General features: G+C 33.4%; 2 protein-coding genes across 3 annotated transcripts; one reads left to right on the forward strand and one right to left on the reverse strand.

Moving 5' to 3' along the window:
* Positions 1–3,461: 3,461 nt before the first annotated feature.
* On the forward strand, positions 3,462–9,481 carry LOC130647282 (galactose-3-O-sulfotransferase 2-like). Its single transcript, XM_057453078.1, has 2 exons — positions 3,462–4,114; positions 6,654–9,481. The coding sequence occupies exons 1-2, from the start codon at positions 3,924–3,926 to the stop codon at positions 8,224–8,226; spliced, it is 1,764 nt and encodes a 587-aa protein (XP_057309061.1). The 5' UTR covers positions 3,462–3,923; the 3' UTR covers positions 8,227–9,481.
* Positions 9,482–9,631: 150 nt separating this feature from the next.
* Positions 9,632–14,677, reverse strand: LOC130647284 (uncharacterized). Of its 2 annotated transcripts, XM_057453080.1 has the most exons (7): positions 14,573–14,677; positions 12,323–12,452; positions 12,093–12,191; positions 11,970–11,997; positions 11,626–11,727; positions 10,872–10,923; positions 9,632–10,069 (listed from the first exon to the last, which is right to left on the reverse strand). In XM_057453080.1, the coding sequence occupies exons 2-7, from the start codon at positions 12,428–12,430 to the stop codon at positions 9,703–9,705; spliced, it is 756 nt and encodes a 251-aa protein (XP_057309063.1). In that variant the 5' UTR covers positions 12,431–12,452; positions 14,573–14,677; the 3' UTR covers positions 9,632–9,702. The 2 variants fall into 2 exon arrangements, with proteins under 2 accessions (XP_057309063.1, XP_057309064.1); XM_057453081.1 differs by lacking the exons at positions 11,626–11,727; positions 14,573–14,677 and having other exon boundaries at positions 12,323–12,580.
* Between the last annotated feature and the right edge of the window lie 7,025 nt (positions 14,678–21,702).

Below are 21,702 nucleotides of genomic sequence, written 5' to 3' on the forward strand. Positions count from 1 at the left end.
CAAGTTGCTGCTATTTCCTTCTTTTTTTTCCTCTTGTGGTACATAGTAATCCTTCGTTTGATCTCGACAAGCCATGGTCTTGGTGCCTGATAAGCATCATTGAAGGGATTTGTCTTTTGTCCACAGCTGATTCCTTGGAAGTAAAATTAAATACCGTCTCGCCAAAACTTTTGTGTCAAAAACTCTATTAGTTTTTTTTTGCACATTGAAGTCTCTTCTTTTTGTATTAGCTAAGCACTGCAGAGTTCTTTTTTCTGGGTTGCAGGTATTAAAATTAATTTTTAATTAGATAACAATTTAAGGTCCTTGTGCTCCCATGTTGCATACTGGCTTCGTTTTTAAGTTATTTTTTTTACAGTGAAAGGAGTATTTATGTGTGGTAATTGTTTAATCGTTGGTCGGGCATCGTCATTTTCGACGGTCTTCCCTTGTTTGTTTTTCCTTTTATCAACAGGCACCTAAACATAAATTTCTTTCCTTGTGTGTGTTGCATATTGAGGGAAAAGATTCGAAATTTTCTGACAGCATGAAATGTTTCCTTATTGATGGAGAAATCACAAATACAGCGACATCTCGTCTGATATTTTAGCTGTTTTGTTTTGTTTATTAGCCATCTATGAGAACATATATGTTTATATACAGAGCGAGAAAAGAGATAGAGAATTATACGTTACTAAAAGAAACGTTTTGCGCAGTGAAGGTTAATTCCGCATAATCTTTCGAAGTATATATAGATACATTCCGCGACGAAACCTTTTTGTTTTGCAAATGTAACACGCCGCGCTAAAGTTTTTTCCACTACGCATACGTTCCCTATTGTTTTTATATAACATTGAGTATACATACTCAAATGCCAGTTTTAAGTACACAAACAAACAAATGAAATTTTATGGGGAAAGTTCATTTCGTGCTAAAAAATTGTCCAGTAATTAGAGTGCTTGTTTAATTGACAGTCCACTTTTTAGAAAGTTTCGTGTGAAATTTTAACCGTAGTTTTGCCGATGCAAAGGAATTTGTTTGTTAATTGGAGGTTTCCGCTAAATGGAGTGCCATGTTTATTGGAGAGTTAACTATATTCAACACTCTTAAAAAACGGTTGGTCTTTTCTTCCCTTAGACAATCCTTGCCATAAATTAGTGCTAAAGGGTATTAATAACTGCAATTAATCTATTATTCCTAGAATGAAGTTTAGGAGGGAATTTAACAAAAATAACAAATAAATCGATATCACAAACCCTTTTTTCTGTTTTTTTACTCAACATCAATGTCTGAGTCAAGGATTGTCAAGTTCCTCTAGAATTTCTAGTTGCTCCTTGAGTTTAGCTGCCTTGCTTGCATGGTTGGCCGGCCTTGATGCATTGGATTTTAACATTATCCGTTGGTGTTTACAGGAATGAAATGCTAGTTGTCATGTCCCAATCGAGCTGTCTAGAATACTATTTTTACTTCTTTAAAGCCCACGAAGATACACGAGCAAAAGCAAAAGTTGCAGGACAAAGAAAGCAAGGAATAGGACTCGTTTTCCTGTGTCTGTACATTCTTACTCCCGGTACTAGTAAGAAAGAACGTCAATTTAATTCTTTGAATTAAAAGTTAAAAATTTAATTTTTTGAATTAAGAGTTAAAAAGTACTATTTTATTGGATTCAATGATTTTGTAATTTATCGTATTGTAGGCAATATAGCTCTTTCACTTGAATTCAAATTATATCTTCATACTCCTATCCCTAACTTAATATACTGTTTCAAATATAAGACGGGTCAGCTATTAATTTATCCCAATTTTGAAAGGGGTCTACAATTAGATTAGAAGAGTGCTAGTATTTGAGGGCGTCTTTTATCTCTTCAACAGACCTCTTTGGGGAGGCTACAATTAGATAAATGCTTGCTAATCCATGCATCGAGAAAGACCAGGTTGATATTACGCTATCATTCATTTTTCTTCCTCGGCTAAATCCCCCACAACTTTTCACATCTCTCATCGAAACATGTTTAATTATCAGATCAGACTATAAACCAGCCCAATATCGATCACTCCTTCTGATTGTATGGTAGCCCTTCATATTGAAGCATTGGTAAAGTCAGGGGTGCTTTTGTGGTAGACCGTTCATAGTTTACAAATGTTGTGTGCTCTTCTTTGTTGTGTTTCTCATTCATTATGAGAAATCATTATTAAGAAGAAATATATATATTATTACACATGGAACACAAATATAGACACGCACTTTTTGCATGATTAGCTCGTCCTGAGGCTGCAAATAGGTTCAGCATATTTCTCACTGTCATCAAATCGAAAGGCCAAACACCAGCCGGTTCCGCAAATATAAAATCCATCACTTGACTCACACGATACGTTTATTTATTATTTTGCTAAGTTGTAAACTATTGATGAACATGAGCAACAAGATCATGACAACCTCTTACACGTATTTCTACTTCTTCTACTTTTTTCTCTTGTTTTTGATAATATATAACACTTGTCTTTAAAGCTTAACTCACTCAATAACTTCAGTAAAACCACAAAACAAACAACTCTTTTGCCAATCAAATTTCACCCTCAATACCTTATTTTTCTTTGCTGTCGATGATAATGGACGCTTCCTACGCAAAGCGTTGACAATTTAACTTTGACTAGTCGTTAGCCCGTGGAAAAATCCACGGGTTCGCCCGTCCCTTTTATACCGCATTGCGTGCTTCTCGCTATTGCGCAGCTAAGCTACCATTTTGCGTGACAGACAGACAGACAAACAGACGAATACGGGCATTATAATATAGATGTTGTCTTCCTTCAATCTATGATCTATTATACCCCTTGTTCTTTTTTTTTTAGATAGCTTATGCCTTCTTGCAAGGCGTTTTCTTGAGAAGATTCAGATCCCTTAATTACAAACGTTTAATTAAAAAATAAATTGATATAAGAGATTCCTTGCTAATGTGATGTTATGATTGTCGATTTATGCCAGAGAAACGAATCATAAAAAAGTTTTCTCATTAGTGTGAAGACAAACTGGGAACTATAGACCTCTCTTCCATAATTCAATCTTTCACCTTCAATCACAAGATGCTTTCATTTGTTCAAATTGTAATGATTCGCCTTTCTAGTTCAATAATCCATATCATCAAAAGAAAATCCATGCAACTGAACCAAAATATGATTTCCTTTTTTTATCTTGAGAAAAAAACTATCGAATTTTAGCAATGGAAAATCAGCAAACAAAATTGAAAGCACTAACCACTAATCTATTCTCAATAAAACTGTGCCTTTAAGGCTTACCACATATCACCCATAACGTTTCGATTTAACTGATTTAGGATTGAGGCATACTTTTATCTTTATCTATATAAAATTCTAATGATAAAAAATATGTAATTATAACAATTTATTCCAGATCTATTTCGACTAGACTAACTTCATCTGTAGAAGCCGTCATGATTTTTTAGAGTTCTATTTTTTTGTTTATTTGTTTATTTTTTTGATGTTGTACTTCCCTTACTCCTGTTATGGCTGTGTCTTTTTTTCAAATAAAAAACATTGAATTGAAACGCTGTTTTCATTAAACTGTCAAAACTTAAAATTGATTTGTATCCTATGTGGTGCTCCATCTTAAAAAATATTTGAATTTATTTTATCTTGACGTTTGAACTCGTGTTTTGAACGTTGAAAGTGTGATGAAAGACTTTGTTGCATTAGAAAGTAAGAGTTACCAAAGAAATGGCGGCAAATTCACGAAAAGCTGACTTAACATTTTTTTTTGAAAAGAGACAGCTGCGGACACTAAATTTGAAACGGAGGAGAACGAGTTAATTCAATTATATCTATCTTTAAAAGAACATGAAGAAATCTATGTTTATACTTCATTCGTCTTTCTCTGTAAACACACATTGTGATGCCGTAAAACAAATTCGAAAATAAAAAGAGAAGAAATGGAAGCATGTGGAACAAAAATGGCTAAATTATTCATATCCGTGTTTCGGTGGAAATGTGCTCGATTATTTTGTCTCGCGTTAACTCTGGCTCTTATTGTTCTTGGTGTAAATTTTACAGACTGGTATGGCGAAAAAAATATTTATGTTAAAGAGCGCGAAAATGTTGATATATCTATACGTACTAAAGTGTAAGAATATTTTGTTGTTGTAGAGCTAGACATTACTTAAAAGTTATAAATAAGTTAATCTTTTTGCTCAGTTCTTTTTCGACGTTGATTGCCGACGTCAATTTGGCATAAATTTGTTCAAATGAGAAACTGGTTTATAAAAAACGTAGCACTAAGGTATTGGCAATTGTAATTCTCACTGTAAATTTTGTGTACTTGTTTTGCACCAATTAAAGTAAACCATGTTGAAAAATCAAATGAACACCTTCAGAATCGAAACCCTTGCCAAAAATACGTAGACCTGTATTTTCTAGCATGAAAGCTTAAAAAAAAACTCGCCAAAGATCGGCTACTGTGTTTAGGACTATCAGGGTACGTTAAAAAAATTGTTTCTTTCAACTACCCGCCGATGTTTATTTAAAAGTATTTTGTGTTCTAAATGGTTCAACAGCTCAACGACAGTTGTTGTGTGTACGTAGTAAGTAACCGAAAAATATATATCAATAAGAATAAAATCGGTTGTAATATTTAACAAAGAAGGAATTCCGGAGATTTAGCAAAAAGATCCGGGACAATGGAGAGAAATTATCGTGTCTGACTAATGTACATATTGAAGAAAAGTCAAGTTCGGGAGGGTCGAATTACAAAAGAATGTTTTCAAGTAAATCGAACTTGTCGGTTTACTACACGTTTGCAAGGATCGTAGCTAATTTTACTTAGGCATAAACAATTTTAGTCTCTACAGTAACAATTCAAACTTTTAATTATGCAACACAGCTATTCACAAGCAAACTTTAAATAAAATCAAACCTTGAATCGATCAACAATCTAAAAAAAATAATGATATGACCCTGACCGTGTCAATACGAATCGCGTTATCTCGTTTCGTGTGCTAATTTAAAACAAGACGTATGATATACGCAAACAACCTCGCGAATAAAGTTTACAAAAAGCTGTCTATCAAATTGGGATTTTTGTTACGAAGTTAGAAACGACATATTTTACTATTCAGATACGCAATAATATTTGTTACACACTTATTTTTCAAAATTGATTTGTGAGACCTTCCTGAACGGAAAATTCCTCGAACTTTTTAATTAGTTAGTTAAACAAGTGTTTTGAGCACTTGTCTTATCTTTTTAAAAAAGAAAAAAGAAAAAAAAAGTAAAAATAGTTACCAAGATGAGATTCGAACACACGACGACTACCGTGTCGGTGCTCAGAGAGGCAAAAATTTTCATTCTTGTAGGACACATTTGCGTTTTAATACAAGCTCACGAGCTTGTAAATAGTATCTTATCCTGTCATGTATTTTTTATAGATATTTTAACAAGCACGAATATTAAGCTTATGTTGTTATGTTATAGTTGTCATTTTCTTACGCAACATTTTTGGATTTTTTTTAATGTCGATAAGAAAAAGTTAAACAAACAATGTCTGAAAGCAAAAACACTTAACCAGTAAAGCGTGTCAACTTTCAAAATAATTCTAGCTGTGAACAGTACGAGAAAGCCAAATTAGCGTTTATAACCGTGTTTACTTTATTTTAAGCATAGATGTTTTATGGAAAATCGTACGATGTGAAGTGAAGGAAAAACAACAACGAATTGTTGTCAGAAGTTTATTCATTCTAGGGAACGATAATACCATCCGCCCCCTCTTGGAATGTTTTTTAGAGTTCACATGATTCTTTTATAAGAAACATCCTTTTTCAGTTCAACCTGACAGTGTATTTTAAACTGGAACACCTTTTTATACTTCTCGCCAAGAACCTACAATCTACACATAGTTTTTTTTATAACTAACAAGTTAGCTCTTGAAAGCATTCCTGTTTTTTATTAAAACACGTGCGGTTGCAATTTTAAGAGTTTAATTTCACCCGGTGGACCTTTTTTATCCTATGGCAATGTATGGGAATCTTGTTGTTTTATGGAAAAAAAATTCATGAAAGATACGCTTTAATGAAAAAAGAAATCATGATAGATACGCCTTTGGGTGGCCACTAAACCTTATTAAACTAATCGTTGATTACAAGAGTTAAAAACAAAATAATTTTTAATTAAGCAAGCTTTATATTTGGGGTGGATTTTACCGGTCTTTAATAAAAGTTAAGCACATTCCTCGGTGCCCAGTTTTTTTACTAGGTTATATATTCAATTGCGCGAATTACACTACTCCCTGTTACTTCCGAAATTAAGTGTTCCGAAAAATCAATCGCGAAAATGCAATACAGTTATCTCCCAGTAACTCAAACTTTTAAGAGACCGAGCAAAATAGTTTGACTTAACGAATGTTCGAGTTAAAGCGGTTTATTCAAGAGGTGGGTTAACAGTTACCGGGAAAGGTGAAATCTCCATGAAAAAGGTATGCAAGTCCCTTACAAATTAATTTTTCTCGACAGACAACTTTATCTGTCTATATTACAATAGTTGATAAAAACTAAAAAAAAAACAAAATTTGATATTCATCTAGTCTTTGATTTTCTTTCTCGAGTTGTTTGCTCCTAGGAACAATGAAATCATAAAATAATATAAAAAACAGTTTCAAATTTTTATTTTAGCTCTCAATATTCGAGTTTCGAACATATGAAAACAGAAGACGAACGCAAATATTTTCAACAATTTACTTCGGAAAATCGATGGCACAAAAAATTAATTGCAAAAAATCAGAATGTGAACGCACATGAGAAAATTGGTTTACCAAGAGAACACACGCTAACGAGCGAAGTTGAGAATACATACGAGACAACATTAACTGATCCTGAAGAGAGGAACTTCAAAACTACTCCATTCAAACCAGACATCACTTTAAAGAGTAGCAAATATGATCACATGGTATCTTCTACTGCGTCACAAAATTCAAATAAAAACAAGGGAATTAGAGAGGATCGGACTTCAAAAGTGCTTCAACACATCGTTGAAAAAGGCAAAAATATAATGACACAAATGACGAAAGAAGGATCGCCGATGACAAGAGTCGAAGATTTAATCACTGAACAGTCTAATATAAAATTTCTTCCTGACGATCTCGTTGACAAAATACTGAACAACAGAAGAATTGAACAAAAGAAATGTAAACCGATCAAAAATGTGATTTTTCTAAAAACTCACAAAACAGGTTCGAGTACCATAATAAACATCATGCAACGAATTTCACATCGCAAAAATTTAAGCATTGCACTGCCAGGGGTAAATCATTTCTTAGGATGGCCCAAACCTTTCCTTGAGAACTACATATTCGAACACGAAACAAACAAAACCTATAACATCATATGCAATCATGCTAGATTTAATAAGCAGCGAATGCTAAAAGTCATGAGTAGCAAAAACACAAAAATTGTCACCATTATACGGGATCCATTGTATCAGTTTGAATCGTCTGCCGTATATTTGAATTTTAACAGTTTGCTTAAACTGAATCGTTCGAAAAATGTTCTTGATGCGTTCTTTGCACAACCAGAAGAGGCTATATACAATCGAACCTTGCACAGAAATTCGCACAACGTGTTTCTACTAAAGAACCCGATCGCATTTGATTTAGGCTTTCGCACTTGGATCCAAACTGAGGAGCATGTTCAGCATGTTTTAAATTCAGTGAAAAAAGATTTTAATTTAGTGATGATATCGGATTACATGGAAGAATCGTTAATTTTACTGAAGAATGAATTATGTTGGGATATGAAGGACGTACTGTACTTCACAATGAATAAACGACCAGATAATCGCCGCCAGAAAATTCAGAATATTGCAGAGAAGAGGATGAAATTAAAAAGATATAACAAATTGGATTACAGCATTTTTGAGTATTACAACAAAACATTTTGGGAGCAGGTTAAAGCAGGCGGAGAAACATTTCAAAACGACGTCAAAATTCTCAAAGCAATAAATAAAATGCTGGCTGACACTTGTTTACATCAAGGACGTCATTTTGATAAATCTCAGTGGTGGTTTCCCATACTAGGATATAAATTAAAAGTTGAAGCAAAAAAATCACCGTACTTTCAGTTATGCGAAGATATGACCAGGTCTGAAATAGATTTTACAAATATGCTTAAGTTGAAATCGACTAAACGTCACTGGACTATACCAACACGTGTCATAAAAACCCGCATGCGCAAATATAAAACAAAGTAAAACTAAATGGACTACCGTTATGCTTCGAATAAACGCCCGGGGCGTTTATCAATTTTTTTGACATTTTTGGGGGCGTCTATTCGAGGGGGCGCTTAAGAGAAGGGGGCGTTTATTAAATTTTTTACACTTCGTCTCTTTTGAAGTTTTTAAAGATACCTATAATATATATCTTCACAACAGAGAGTAAAAGATATTCACATGTTTTAGTGAATGAACTTCAAATCGAAAAACTAAATTTCCAACCTTAAACCTGAGATTTAGGAAAAAAGTAAGTAAGTATACTTTTGCTATCGCCTCGAATAAACGCCCCTTATGAGGGAAGGGCGTCTATTCGAGGGAAGCGTCTATTCGAGGGGGACGTTTATTTAAAGAATGACTGAAAAGGAGGGGCGTCTATTCGAGGGGGGCGTTTAATAGAAGGGGGCGTTTATTCGAAGCATTACGGTAGGCTATGTTTTTAAATATTTATTGGTTAGGTAGTTTATATATTAATTTATGTTTATAATTACTTGGTATTTAATATTACGTAAAAAAAATAAGTTTAAATATATTTTGAAAATTTCTACTAAGTTGCAGAAGATGTCATTTCATCATGATGTCGCGAATCGTGTTCCCAAAAATAGCGATTTTTCGCGATTTTTGAATAAAAACCAGATTTCACTTAAGTCATTTTTCTGATTTAAGGCAAATACAATAATTTTGCTAGAGTTAACTGAGACTGCCCCATAATTATTAATTATTCAAGATTTCCCACCCATGAAATTATTCTAACTCAAAGTTTTACATCAATACGAACAACGTTACCCTCATGGTGGTAAAATAAAAATAAAAAAATGAAACATGCGAAAGGTTTTTAAACGTACGTGTTCATTAATTTGAACACGGAAGAATAAAAAATTGACTTTAACTTATTAGAAAACCGAAGTTAAAAAAAAAGATTAAAATTTTGCGGGAATTATTTTCGCGATAATGACAAAATTTTTTATAACATTTTAATTGAAGTTAGAAATAAAAAAAGGACTTTTGGAATTGCAAAAGATATTTTCGCAAAATGCTAGCTTTATTTCGATTTTGCGAAATTAATTGACCCAAATTCGCGAAAATATCTTCGCGAAATGCTAGCTTTATTTCGACTTTGCGGAATTAATTGACCCAATTTGCGAAAATTTCGTTCCTGGAGGTAGATAAAATACGTCAGATCATATTTTTGAAGTAATGGTATTCAGTATGATATTTAAGAATGGTCTTTATTGTACTGACTGGTATTACCACTTTTTTCTTGGTGTTTCATCGCATCTCTAGAATTAACAGAAACCCTATTCATTATAAAAAATCTTGCAAATCTTGTAACAAGTTGCATATCGTTTTACACACAAACGCAACAGCAACAAACATTGTCAACACCTGATAATAATGACGTTTATATCTGGTTAAAAAATATAAATAACACAACATATACAAAGTTAAAAATAAATTTCAATTAGCTTTAAACTTCATTGCATTCTGTTTTAAAACTCCTCTTCCAATTCCGTGTGGTACATTCTGATTGTCTTTCCTCATCAACCCTCTTCCGACGCCAGTGAAGGGATTAATATAACCATACGGAACATCAGTATCACAAGAAGTTTTAGCTGAGATAGGTTTCGGTGTCATTAGAACTCCTCTTCCAATCATTTCGCGTTGTTTCGTGTTGTCTTTACACAACAGCACGAGTGAAACATTTTTGCGTTGTTCTGATCTTCTCACTGGTTCAACATACAGACTTGACGATCGTGAAATTTCAGAAGATATACTCTCTGTATCAAAATCTCCACTGTTTTTATTATTTACGTCTGTATGTTGCCTAGAATAAAAAAACACATTGTTACAGCGCTAAATCACTACAAGTTGTAGCCTTTTTATAGTAAATCCCTTGACATTCGATTTTTAGCGTTAATTCAATTCATGACTGGAATTTTAGTTGTTTGCGCAATGTCACCTTATTTTGGCAAGATTTGGGGCAAAGTTTTCCACACCTTTTTGTTAAATTTGACAAAATAATCCAATTGTGTTTAGTTTGCCGATGGCAGAAGACTTTCTTTTACAAATAACCGGCATTTGCAAAACACTTCAGAAAAACACAGACATAAATAACTTATCTTCGCTCGGAATAAATGCAGATATCGCCTTGCTAAGATAAACACCTATAAACAACTATATTCGCTCGGGAAGAATGGCGATTTCGATTTACTAAGATAAACACCTTATTTACCTGAACAACTTATCTACGTACGAGAAGAATGGCAATTTTGCCTTGCTAAAATATACACCTATGAACAACTCTCTTCGCTCGGGATGAATGGCGATTTCGCTTTGCTAAAATATACACCTATGAACAACTCTCTTCGCTCGGGATGAATGGCGATTTCGCTTTGCTAAAATATACACCTATGAACAACTTATTTTCACTCGGGATAAAATATCTCTCAAAAAAAACAAAGTGTTAACTAAGTTTGAATTTCGATCTTATGCTTGTTCTTTTAAGAAACATCATAGAAGTTTTTTTTAAAAAAAGATGAGAAATCTAGAAATCGCCAATGTAGTTCAATCGTTATAGGCATTATCAATTTTTAGACGACAAAGTATTCGGATGGAAGAAATAATACCTTAAATACGCTTCCTGGCGATCTAACCTCTTGGCTATGTTTTCTTCGATTTCTAAATTATTGACACACAAAATATTACGCCTTAAAGGGGCAACGAAACGATTCAATAAGCTAAATCTTCGCAATTTCCGAAAAATGGCGTGTAATAAATGGACCAATCAAAAGGTCAACGTGAAATAAATTATACACACTTTAGAACCACATAGACATGTAGATAACCTGTTTATGAATAATTAATATGTTATGATGAATTTACTACTTTTTTATTTTTATTTTCTAGAAAAAGAAAAATTTTTCTTCAGTATTTTTTTGGCAGTAAAATAAACTACAGTCTTTGAAATATATTAAATATCAGTAAATCAAAAGTTTATTTAGACAAGGGGAACAGGGACAACGCGGGGAGCTGGATTTGCTAAAAAATGGTATGTTGCTTTAAGAAGGTAATTAATACTTAAAGGATTGTTGTTGCTTAGACTGGCTTTACGACACATTTTTTCAGAGTTATTTTTTACCGCACACCACGTTGTATTTATTAGGCAGTTTTTGTTTACATCATGCAACATGCTTATAGGCATGCGCAACCAAGAAATGAACCTGGCGATCAAAATACTTCAATAATATGTCTCAAGCAAAGTCAAGAAGTAAGGTCATGTGCTTAATATATTACGTCAGAAACTCTTAAGAGATTATCACGTCCACATTCGCGTTGGCAATTGCTGAGTGCTAATGTGAATTAGAAAGGCTATATACCTACCGTTGTCCCAATCCTCGAGAGAGTCTGGTACTCTGAAACGAGTGTTTGGTAAAGACGTGTTCCCTTTTAAACGTCTTGACTCCCCCGTTTCTGGATCCTCCGCTGAAATAATAAGAATTTGAATTTCTTCACTTCTTTTTATTAATACCCGTATTTTGTCTGTGTGTCCGCGAAAGCCGCGTCCCGTAACGGAAACACGAAATTTTTAAAATGCAAACCAATACCAAAAGCGATATATTTTTGTCCACTTCGTTGCGACGGGTAAATTTAAAGGACGGCGACCCCGTGGATTTTTCCACGGGCTGCCGACTAGTTACTTAAATATTTTACAGGAAACAACAAACCTTGTATAACATCTGCGTCAAGAACAACCTAAATAAACAGAAAAATGACAAATAACTGATAAACAATCAAACGAGCAAACAAGCACACAATCAAACAATCAAATAAAGATGAGCATAACCTACCCTATCTGGACATTGAGCAAGGTGTGATTTTAATTCTTCGCGTAAGAACATGTGCTGTGCGTTATATGGACATGTGACAAAATCTTTGTGCAAATAATTCTAAAAAAATATGTAGTAGTCAAAATATAAAAAAACATACACACAACGTTGTATCAGTTGCATTCACATTTACCAAGATTGTGATTGGTTGTCTTTCAAAAAAAACATTGTGATTGGTTGCTATTACATACCTTTCTACATTTTATTAAATGGTGCTGGAACCTTTTGACAGATATGACATGTCTTGCATTATACGGACAAACAACTGGAGCATTTGGATTCCAGTTGTCATTCTCCATCACAGATATATGTAACTTCACTCTAAAGAATATAACGTGTCTCTACCCTTTTACATTTTATTAACATCCTTAACACACTCAAAATAGTTGTAAAAGGTTAAGAAAATACTTTAGGTTTTCTGCATTATATATCTCCAGAGTATTTCTGAATTTAAGTCAATTTTTATACAGTTTACAATATTTAAGAAAATAGTTGCAGCTGTGACTACATCACAATCAAAAATGAAACAGAAATCCAAAAACAACAACAACAACAACTCAGATGAATATTTATAACGTTGAAGTAACATTATAATAAAAATCTTAATACAGCCAGCTGTATATATTATCTATATATACTGTATGGTACGAATACATCAAAAATGATCACTGAATATATATCCACGAAAATACATCGAAGAAAATAAACTATCCAAAAATATAGTTATATACACAAACCACTCTATTTTACTAACAGCACCGAAGGACAAGGCTTTTATTGATATTAAATATCTTTTCATTAATTTTCATAACAAAACATAACATATTCATAATAGTTAGGTATCAAATAATGCGATAGTACAAACTCCTGTATGTACAAAATGATTTTAGGTTAGGTGATGGACAAGATTATTTGTCTGAATCATTCCAAAGATGTACATATGAGAGCGTACATAAAAAAATATCGTTTTATGAGGTTTTCAACAGCAGTGTATAACCCATTTATTTATTTTCAACTGTATGGCAGGCAAGATAACAAATTTATCTAAGAAAAACAAACTTTTTAGAAGTGTTTGTTTTATCCAAATTTCAAAAAAATGTGATCTGAAAAGAAAGGAATTCCTGCTAATATATTCTCTTACATAATCTGAGTATGACTGTGCCTTTAAAAATCCATCACAAAACTTTTGAGTGATTATCGTTTAAAATAATAGGACAAAATAGCGTTGTGGAATAATATAAAATATAAAATGGCTGCATGCGTTTGCTCCTGTAATACCAAAATACATACTTCTTTTTTTGGATCAGAGAAGACAGCATGTGACAAAGTACAAACAGACTAAACCACCGGGCATGAAAAACTTCTTGTTTGTTCTTAGTAAGTTGACAAACAAACCTTGTAATCAGTAACTGACTGCATGTATAAAAACGTACATTGACTAATACAGGACGATACTATGATACTACGACATCAACAGAAATCCAGTAAAACCATACTGACTACTTTATTTTATTCATTTCTTCAAACTTATTCATTGTTTTCTTGTGAATTGGCATTTTCTGAACAACTGGACTGAAAAATAAGTATAAAAAACAGACCAAAGAATTGCCTAGTAAACTCACTGCATATTAATCATAATTTAATAACAATATGGGGCACCAAGATGAGAATGAATATTGAGGTTAAGCACTCCACAAAAAAATTGAAAATATGCACACAATTCCCATAAAGAAAGGAAATAATAAAATCATAAATACTTACAAATTTTTAGATATAATTTACATAGAATATATAATATGTATATGTTGTAATTAGACAACAAACATTTCTTTAACTTCTTCTTTGACATTACAAATGATTTCCATGGAAGAAAATTTGAAATGTTCTTACTGGAAAGGGAAAATTAGATTGTATTTTGGCATTGAAAATTGAAACAATAAAAAATTTATGAAAATTTGATCAATTATTTAAGCATTTTTTCAAACTATTAGCTTCAGCACTAAAATATAATTTTAAATAATGTTTTTTCAACTGAACAGTGATCTATCAAAAATATTTTTTAGCATTCTGTTTTGTTGTATGTATCTATAATTCATTGGTCGTTGTTCCAATATATGTATACAGGATATAACACATCAATATTGCACAAACTTGTATTTATACACATCATTGAAAAGCTGAAGGATTTTCCAGTCTTGCCAATATATCAGCATGAATTTGTAAATTTTTTTCTATTTGTGAACTGTCCAAAGTATTATGTTCATAATTTTTCAATTCACCAATATCAGTTAACAGTTTTATGGTGTTTGGTGAGATCATATTTAATTTTGGGTCCATATTATTTTCCTTTCGATTGCTATTTTGTTCAGAAGACTCTTCCTTTACTTCTTGAATGTGTTTTCTTTTACTTTTACTATCTTTACTACTTTTAACATTTTTACCTCTCTTTGTGACTTCTTTACGTGAAGGTTTTTCTTCTTCTCCACCACAACACCCATAAAACACACCGCCCATTGAAATATAGTAACTGTTGTAATATTATAACTGTAAAAAATACCCATATATTTACTTAAATTGCTTAGATGCTTTGCTTAACATTGATGGCAAACAATACAGCTAGCTATTATGCTAATAGATATGTTTAAACATTTGGTCAGTACGTGAAAAAATATATGATAATAGAACAGGCTCAACAACAACAAAAACAACAATCGAAACTACGTTCAGTATTCTCATCAAGCTAGATTCATAAAACTCACCAAGCAGGCCTATCAATAAGGGGAGAGCGATCACTCTTGCTCATGCAAAGGCTTGCCCAATTCTAAGAAATGAGAAACTAGCTGAGCCATAAATTGCTCCCCCAATTCCACAAAATTTTGTCTGGCTGGGCAATATCAATTCATCTCACATGCAAATCAATGTTATCTTTCTTATTATTTGCATTAAAAAGACTCAAATATATAAAAAAGACAAGATAAAATAGATTTTGTAATAAAATATGCTTTTATAAACTTATTCTATTTATTCAGATTGCTCGCCCAGTTTAAATTATTGTAACTTTTGGGGAGCGATTTATTTCTTGGCTGTTATTTTCTTTTTAATAGGCTTGACCAAGCATGGTTTAGTCTCTAAATGCAACACAGCCTTTAAATTAACAACAGTACTTACTTGTGAGGGCTGTTGTGATTAAAGTTCGCAACATCAAAAATTTGTCATTAAGGTTTTCAGGTAATAGGTGTATAATTTAGTCTTGCACAATCACATTTTCGATATCTTACATACCGTATTTTCCGGTATATAACCCGTGGGTTACAAGTTGATTTTTACGACTTCCACCGTTGGTGCGGGTTATAATGTCGTGCGGGTATTGTGATAAGTTTTATATTTTCTGTCATTTATTGTGAAATTTAAAGTTTATACATTTAATGAAGAAAATAGTATTATTAATAATAATAATAATAATAATAATAATAATAATAATAATAATAATAATAATAATAATAATAATAATAATAATAATAATAATAATAATAATAATAATAATAATAATAATAATAATAATAATAATAATAATAATAATAATAATAATACTCTTGAGTGCCAAATAAATGGATGGTTAATTTAAAGATGTATTCATTTCTCATAAATTTAATCTTTAGGATGCGGATATATTAAAAATATAACACACTTACACTTAAAATGTACAAACAAAACAAAAAAAACATGTTTAAAGTATATACAGTACCTTTTATAAATTTTCGCAAATCCATATAACATTTAATGAATGATGGATTTTGGACGAATATAGTCACTTCAAATCATGCAAAATCGCACTCACAATGGATGACATCATCATACTTGTTTCAGCAAGCAGATCGTCCCATCATTTAATGGTGTTAGAAGCATTATATATTCGTCAAATTATACCTACTTTGAACATGTCATATATTAGTTATTAAAATATAATAATAAACGACGTCGTAAGAGATGTTTGCAATAGCTTATTATAATTTTTAAAACTGATTTAAGATGTGTTATAACATTCGTTAGTATTTGTTTTGAAGTTGTGCATCATCATCATCATCATTCTCGGCTTAACGTCCGTTTTCCATGCTAGCATGGGTTGGATGGGATATATTAATGACCCTCTTCCAATCTGATCTAGACTGTGTTAGATCTAAACTCAACTTCCTCTCTATCAAGTCTGTCCTTATAACCTCCTGCCAAGTATTTCTCGGTCTGCCTCTAGGCTTTGCCCCAGGAACTATCAAGTCTCTACACTTTCTTACCCAATTACCCTCCTCCATTCTTTCCAAGTGCCCCAGCCAATTCAATCTTCTTATCTGGATAACATCTTTAATTCTACAGAGACTTAGCCTGCTTCTTAGCTCATCTGAACTCTTTCTGTCTCTCAGACTGGCATTACACATCCACCTAACCATTCTCATATCATTCCTTTCTAAACGGTCAAGATCTTCCTGCTTCACTGCCCATGTCTCACTACCGTACAACATAACACTTCTTACACAGGCCTCATACAACCTACCTTTTACCTCAATTGACAGGACTCTGCTAGTCAATAAAGGAAGTAACTCTCTAAACTTTTTCCAAGCAGAACCTATCCTGCAAGTAACACTTCTTTCAACACCCCCTTCACTGCCCAACATATCACCTAAGTAACAGAAGTTCTTAACTATTTCTAACGAGCCACTGTTGTACATCATTAAAGCAGGAAATACTTCATTCTCTATAATCTCACCTTTGCAACGCTTGCATAAAAACTGTATGCCAGCTCTTAACCTTCCACTAATACTACTGCACTTCTTATGTACCCAATGCTTGCAAGTCTGACAAAAAATTGAGTTACTACCAACCCCTTTCCTGCAAACTCCACAAGGCCACTTTCCAACTACAAGGTCACACTTGGCTGCAATGCTACTTATCATGACTTTAGACTTTGCTGTGTTTACCTTCAGCCCTTTCTCTTCTAGTCCTTTCTTCCACTTCTCAAACTTTTCAACTAATTCTTCCATCAACTCTGCTATGAGAACCAAATCATCTGCATACAATAACTCCCATGGGCAACCTGTTCTGAACTCCATCGACAGCGCTTCTAAGACTAGAATAAACAACAAAGGACTAAGTACAGAACCCTGATGTACACCAACATTTACATTAAATTCATCACTAAGTGAATCGTTAATCCTGACACGACTTCTAGCATTGCTGTACATAGACTGAACCATCGTAACTAGCCACTCATCCACACCTAATTTTCTCATAGCCCACCAAATAACTTTACGTGGCACTCTATCAAAAGCTTTCTCTAAATCTACAAAGGCAAAATAGAGATTCTTTCTCTTTTCTAAATACTTTTCCTGAAGCTGTCTGAGTAAAAATATTGCATCTGTAGTGCCACGCCCTGGAACAAAACCAAATTGCATCTTATTTATATCAATTCTTTCTCTAAGTAACTTATCAATCACTCTTTCAATAACTTTCATTACTTGATCAACCAACTTCAAACCTCTATAGTTACCCCTTTCTAATGCATCACCCTTGCCCTTGAAACAATTCACTATTACACTCGACTGCATATTTTTTAATAAAACTATTTTTAAACTGTTATCTGTTTTATAGAGAATAAATCTGATGATGATTAAAAAATACCTGAAATTGCTTGTTAGTCATTAAAATTTACTGAACAAATCATTTCGCTGCAATGTTTAAAAATCTTCTGCCTGAGTGGATTTTTTTATGTGTTTAACCTCTAGAGTAAATCAGGGTTTTAAGCTGTAGTAACACACGCTGGGCCAATACTGGACCAGCTTGTGCATTCCACCTTTAGCTCATGATTATTGATAACACATGTTTATTGGGTGCAGAAGACACCATATGTGATTATCGGTTTATAGTGAAGTGCAGTGTACCTTCATGATTGAAGTGGAAGAGAAACAATATCCTTCATGCATGAGAATAAATTATTAAATAAGTATATAATTAATAAACTAATCTGTTTTATAGAGAATAAATCTGATGATGATTAAAAAATACCTGAAATTGCTTGTTAGTCATTAAAATTTAAAGTTAGTCATTACGCTGCAATGTTTAAAAATCTTCTACCTGAGTGGATTTTTTTATGTGTTTAACCTCTAGACTAAATCAGGGTTTTAAGCTGTAGCTACACAATTGAGGCAACATGTCATCAAATCAAAATTTTTCATAGTTTTCCTGTGTAAGGGGATTTTTTCAAGGGGTTCAACAACCAGTGTAATCAGTCTTGCAACAAGATAAACATGGCCAAATTTTTGTCACATTATATAATTGTAATAACAAAAATTTACTATATATATTTGAAAAAAAGTGACCCATGAACAATTTTAGATTTTAAAACAAGAAACTGTGACGCTATGACTGTTTTCTGATCTAAAGTTGAACTGGTGGATCAGTATCCAGTATGGTATAGGAGGGGTAGCAGCAGAATGAGGACTATTACCTATGGCACACCTTTAAGGTAAAGCATAAAACATAAGTTGAAGAGAGACATATACCATTTCTCGTTTTTATTCCAAAAATATGGCTAGCAAGGTTAAATTATATCAGTTTCTTGTCCACTGCTTGCATTATGCATTATGTTACAGACCCCTCATGAAAAAGTTTATAATTTCCAAAGCTTTTATGCTTTTACTACTTGCATAAAAAATTCAATTTTGTCTACAATAAGCCATTCATCAGTCATTTTCATAATTTCTTGAACCAACAATGAACCTGTTTCTTATACGTAGCTACAAGATGTTTTTCCTTTTTTTCGCAAAATGCACTTAAACTGGATTAATGAATATAGGTCCTGTGGACAAAAGTCAGGGTGTATTCTACAAATTTCCTTGTTAGGCCCCAAATGGGAATCAATTCATTATTTTATTGGATTGGGAATTGTGGGATAAATTTTAATTGGAAAATAGCTGTCCAAACGTTTACCGACGTTGGATTACACACAAGTTAATATTGTAGCTATTCATGTGCTAAGTGAATTGATGATTAATGAATAATGAAACGTCTAGGACAAGGAACTGTAATGTTATTCCCATTGACCTGAACCAAATATTCCAAAATAAAAATATGCCATAACTTGCCCATCTTGTTTTTGAGTCAGAGACATAGAGAAAATCGAAATCATTTCTGCATAAAGCAATACGGGTTCTTTACATAGATAAGAGATACAATAGATTTATACAGAGTCATTTCTTCCTGGCTGAATTTAGTAAATAATTTAGTCCATATTTCCTCAGTTTTTCTGCCGGTCGGTCGGTTTCGGTTTTACTTACGCGGTGACGGTTAGTTAGCGCAATTTTAAAATAAAAATGGCGGAGTTACTGTGTTTTTATTATAATTGTATGTTGTTGCCAGTTTTCTAGCTATATTTCTTCCTGCATCCTTGTGTTCCAAGTTCTATTTTATTTATTATTTTAGAATAATAGCAGGTAAACGCGTAAATTGTTGAAAGTGAGTTTAAACGCGTTAGTAAATTGAATTTATTTTAAATTGTACCTATAGATGACTTGCTAGAATCTTTGTTTAGCTACATTTTATTTCGGCAGGCAAATAGTTTTTTAATCAATCAGATATTCTAAAAAGAATTATTAGCCAATTCAATTGTTTTTTTTTACCTGCCAAAAAATAAGAACGAAAAAATTATCAAGATAGCAAGTCATCTGTATTAGTTTAGACAAACAGTACGTACAATAAAAAATTTAACAAAGATATTAATAGTAAATAAGTTTCATGTATGATTTAATAAGAAATATTGTTGTACAGTAGCATTTGAAAACACCTATTGAAAGGTGATCACCTATCACCTAGCTAAGGCCGTCATCAAAAATATGTTGTGTTCGCGTCCTCTGACCGACTCACTTTTGGTAATAAAAACCCAAGTCAGTAAGTCGGAAAAAAACCGGGAAAAAATTTTGCAAGATATTTTTCAAAAAAAAAATTTTTTTTCACCAGAACTAATTTATGCAAAATTGACAAAAACTCGCAAAAATTAATTTCCGTAAAAATTAATTCCTTTAGGGCACTCCTGTGGCTACTGACAGTTTACAGGGCGGCAAAAAATGGTCTACAAACGATGTCGAGTGGCGCTATACTGTCTTGGTCCTGGAAACGAATTTGCTTGCTCCGATCTAAAAATCACGGGAAAAAATACGCCCAACCGACCGCCCGACTTTTTTTTGCTGGATTTGCTGGGGTGAAGGGTCTAGGGGTGAAGGGTCTCCTTAAGAGACAAGAGAGAAGTTGAACGTCCTCCACCATACCTTAGTTTAAAGGGGCGATTGTGGAAGTCCCATGAAATGCCACATAGTGATGGTGTCACTTTAAAAAACACCCAGTCCGGTCTGTGAACGGTTGGCGCTAGGAAGGGCATCCAGCTGTAAAACAATGCCAAAACTCTTTATTAATGGCCGTAAGAATAGTTAATCAGACAAACTGCGTAAACGGGGCTGGAACTCTAAGGAGTGAAGGTGTCGCGCACGGTAGGACAGATGTCAGATGTGAGCATCGTCAGACCGTTACCCAGCTATCACATCACAAGGTAGATAACACTAGGTTGAGGATGGCTAGTGTAAATGTTGGTACTCTGAGAGGTAGAGCGGGTGAAGTAGTTGAAATGTTAGAACGTAGATCTGTTGATATGTGTTGTGTTCAGGAAGTTAGGTGGAGAGGAGCTTCAGTGAGATTTGTGGAAGGTAGGAGGGCAAGGTATAAGCTTTTTTGGATTGGTAATAGTGATGGATATGGAGGAGTTGGCATATTCGTTGCAGAGAAGTGGGTAGAAAAAGTAATAGATGTTATGCGTGTTAATAGTCGTATTATAGTGATAAAGTTTTTGATAGGTAATAGGATTGTCACTTTTCTGTCAGTTTATGCTCCACAGTGTGGACTCAGTGAGGAAGATAAAGATAAGTTTTATGATAAGTTAATAGCAGTCACATCAAAGTTTGGAGACACTGAACTTGTCATGGTGGGCGGCGACTTTAATGGTCATGTTGGGAAGTCATCTGAAGGTTATAGAGGTGTGCATGGAGGCTATGGATTTGGGAGCAGAAATAAGGAAGGGGAGAGATTGCTTGAGTTTGGAATGGCAACGGACATGGTAGTTTGCAACACATCATTCAGTAAGAGACAGAGTAGGCTGATAACATATGAGTCAGGTGGTTGTAAGACACAGATAGATTACTTTTTGGTTAGAAAGTCAGACAAGAAAGTGGTGAAGGACGTGAAAGTTATATCGGGGGAAGAGTGTGTTTCCCAGCATAGGTTGCTGGTTTGTGATATTATCTTGAAGAGTGTCAGAGAAGCCAAGAGAAAGTACAGGCCCCGTCGAAAAGTCTGGAAGCTGAAGGAAGAGATTGTAGCAAGACAATTTAGTGCAAAAGTTCAGCAGTTAGCCTACAATAGTCAATGTGATAGTGACAATGTTGAAAGTACTTGGACTACTTTGAAGAATTGTCTACTAGAAGCTTCTGATGATACCTGTGGGTGGACGAAAGGACCAGCTAGACATAGACAGACC

The sequence above is a fragment of the Hydractinia symbiolongicarpus genome, chromosome 6 (assembly GCF_029227915.1).
Source record: "Hydractinia symbiolongicarpus strain clone_291-10 chromosome 6, HSymV2.1, whole genome shotgun sequence".
Taxonomy (NCBI): Eukaryota; Metazoa; Cnidaria; class Hydrozoa; order Anthoathecata; family Hydractiniidae; genus Hydractinia; species Hydractinia symbiolongicarpus.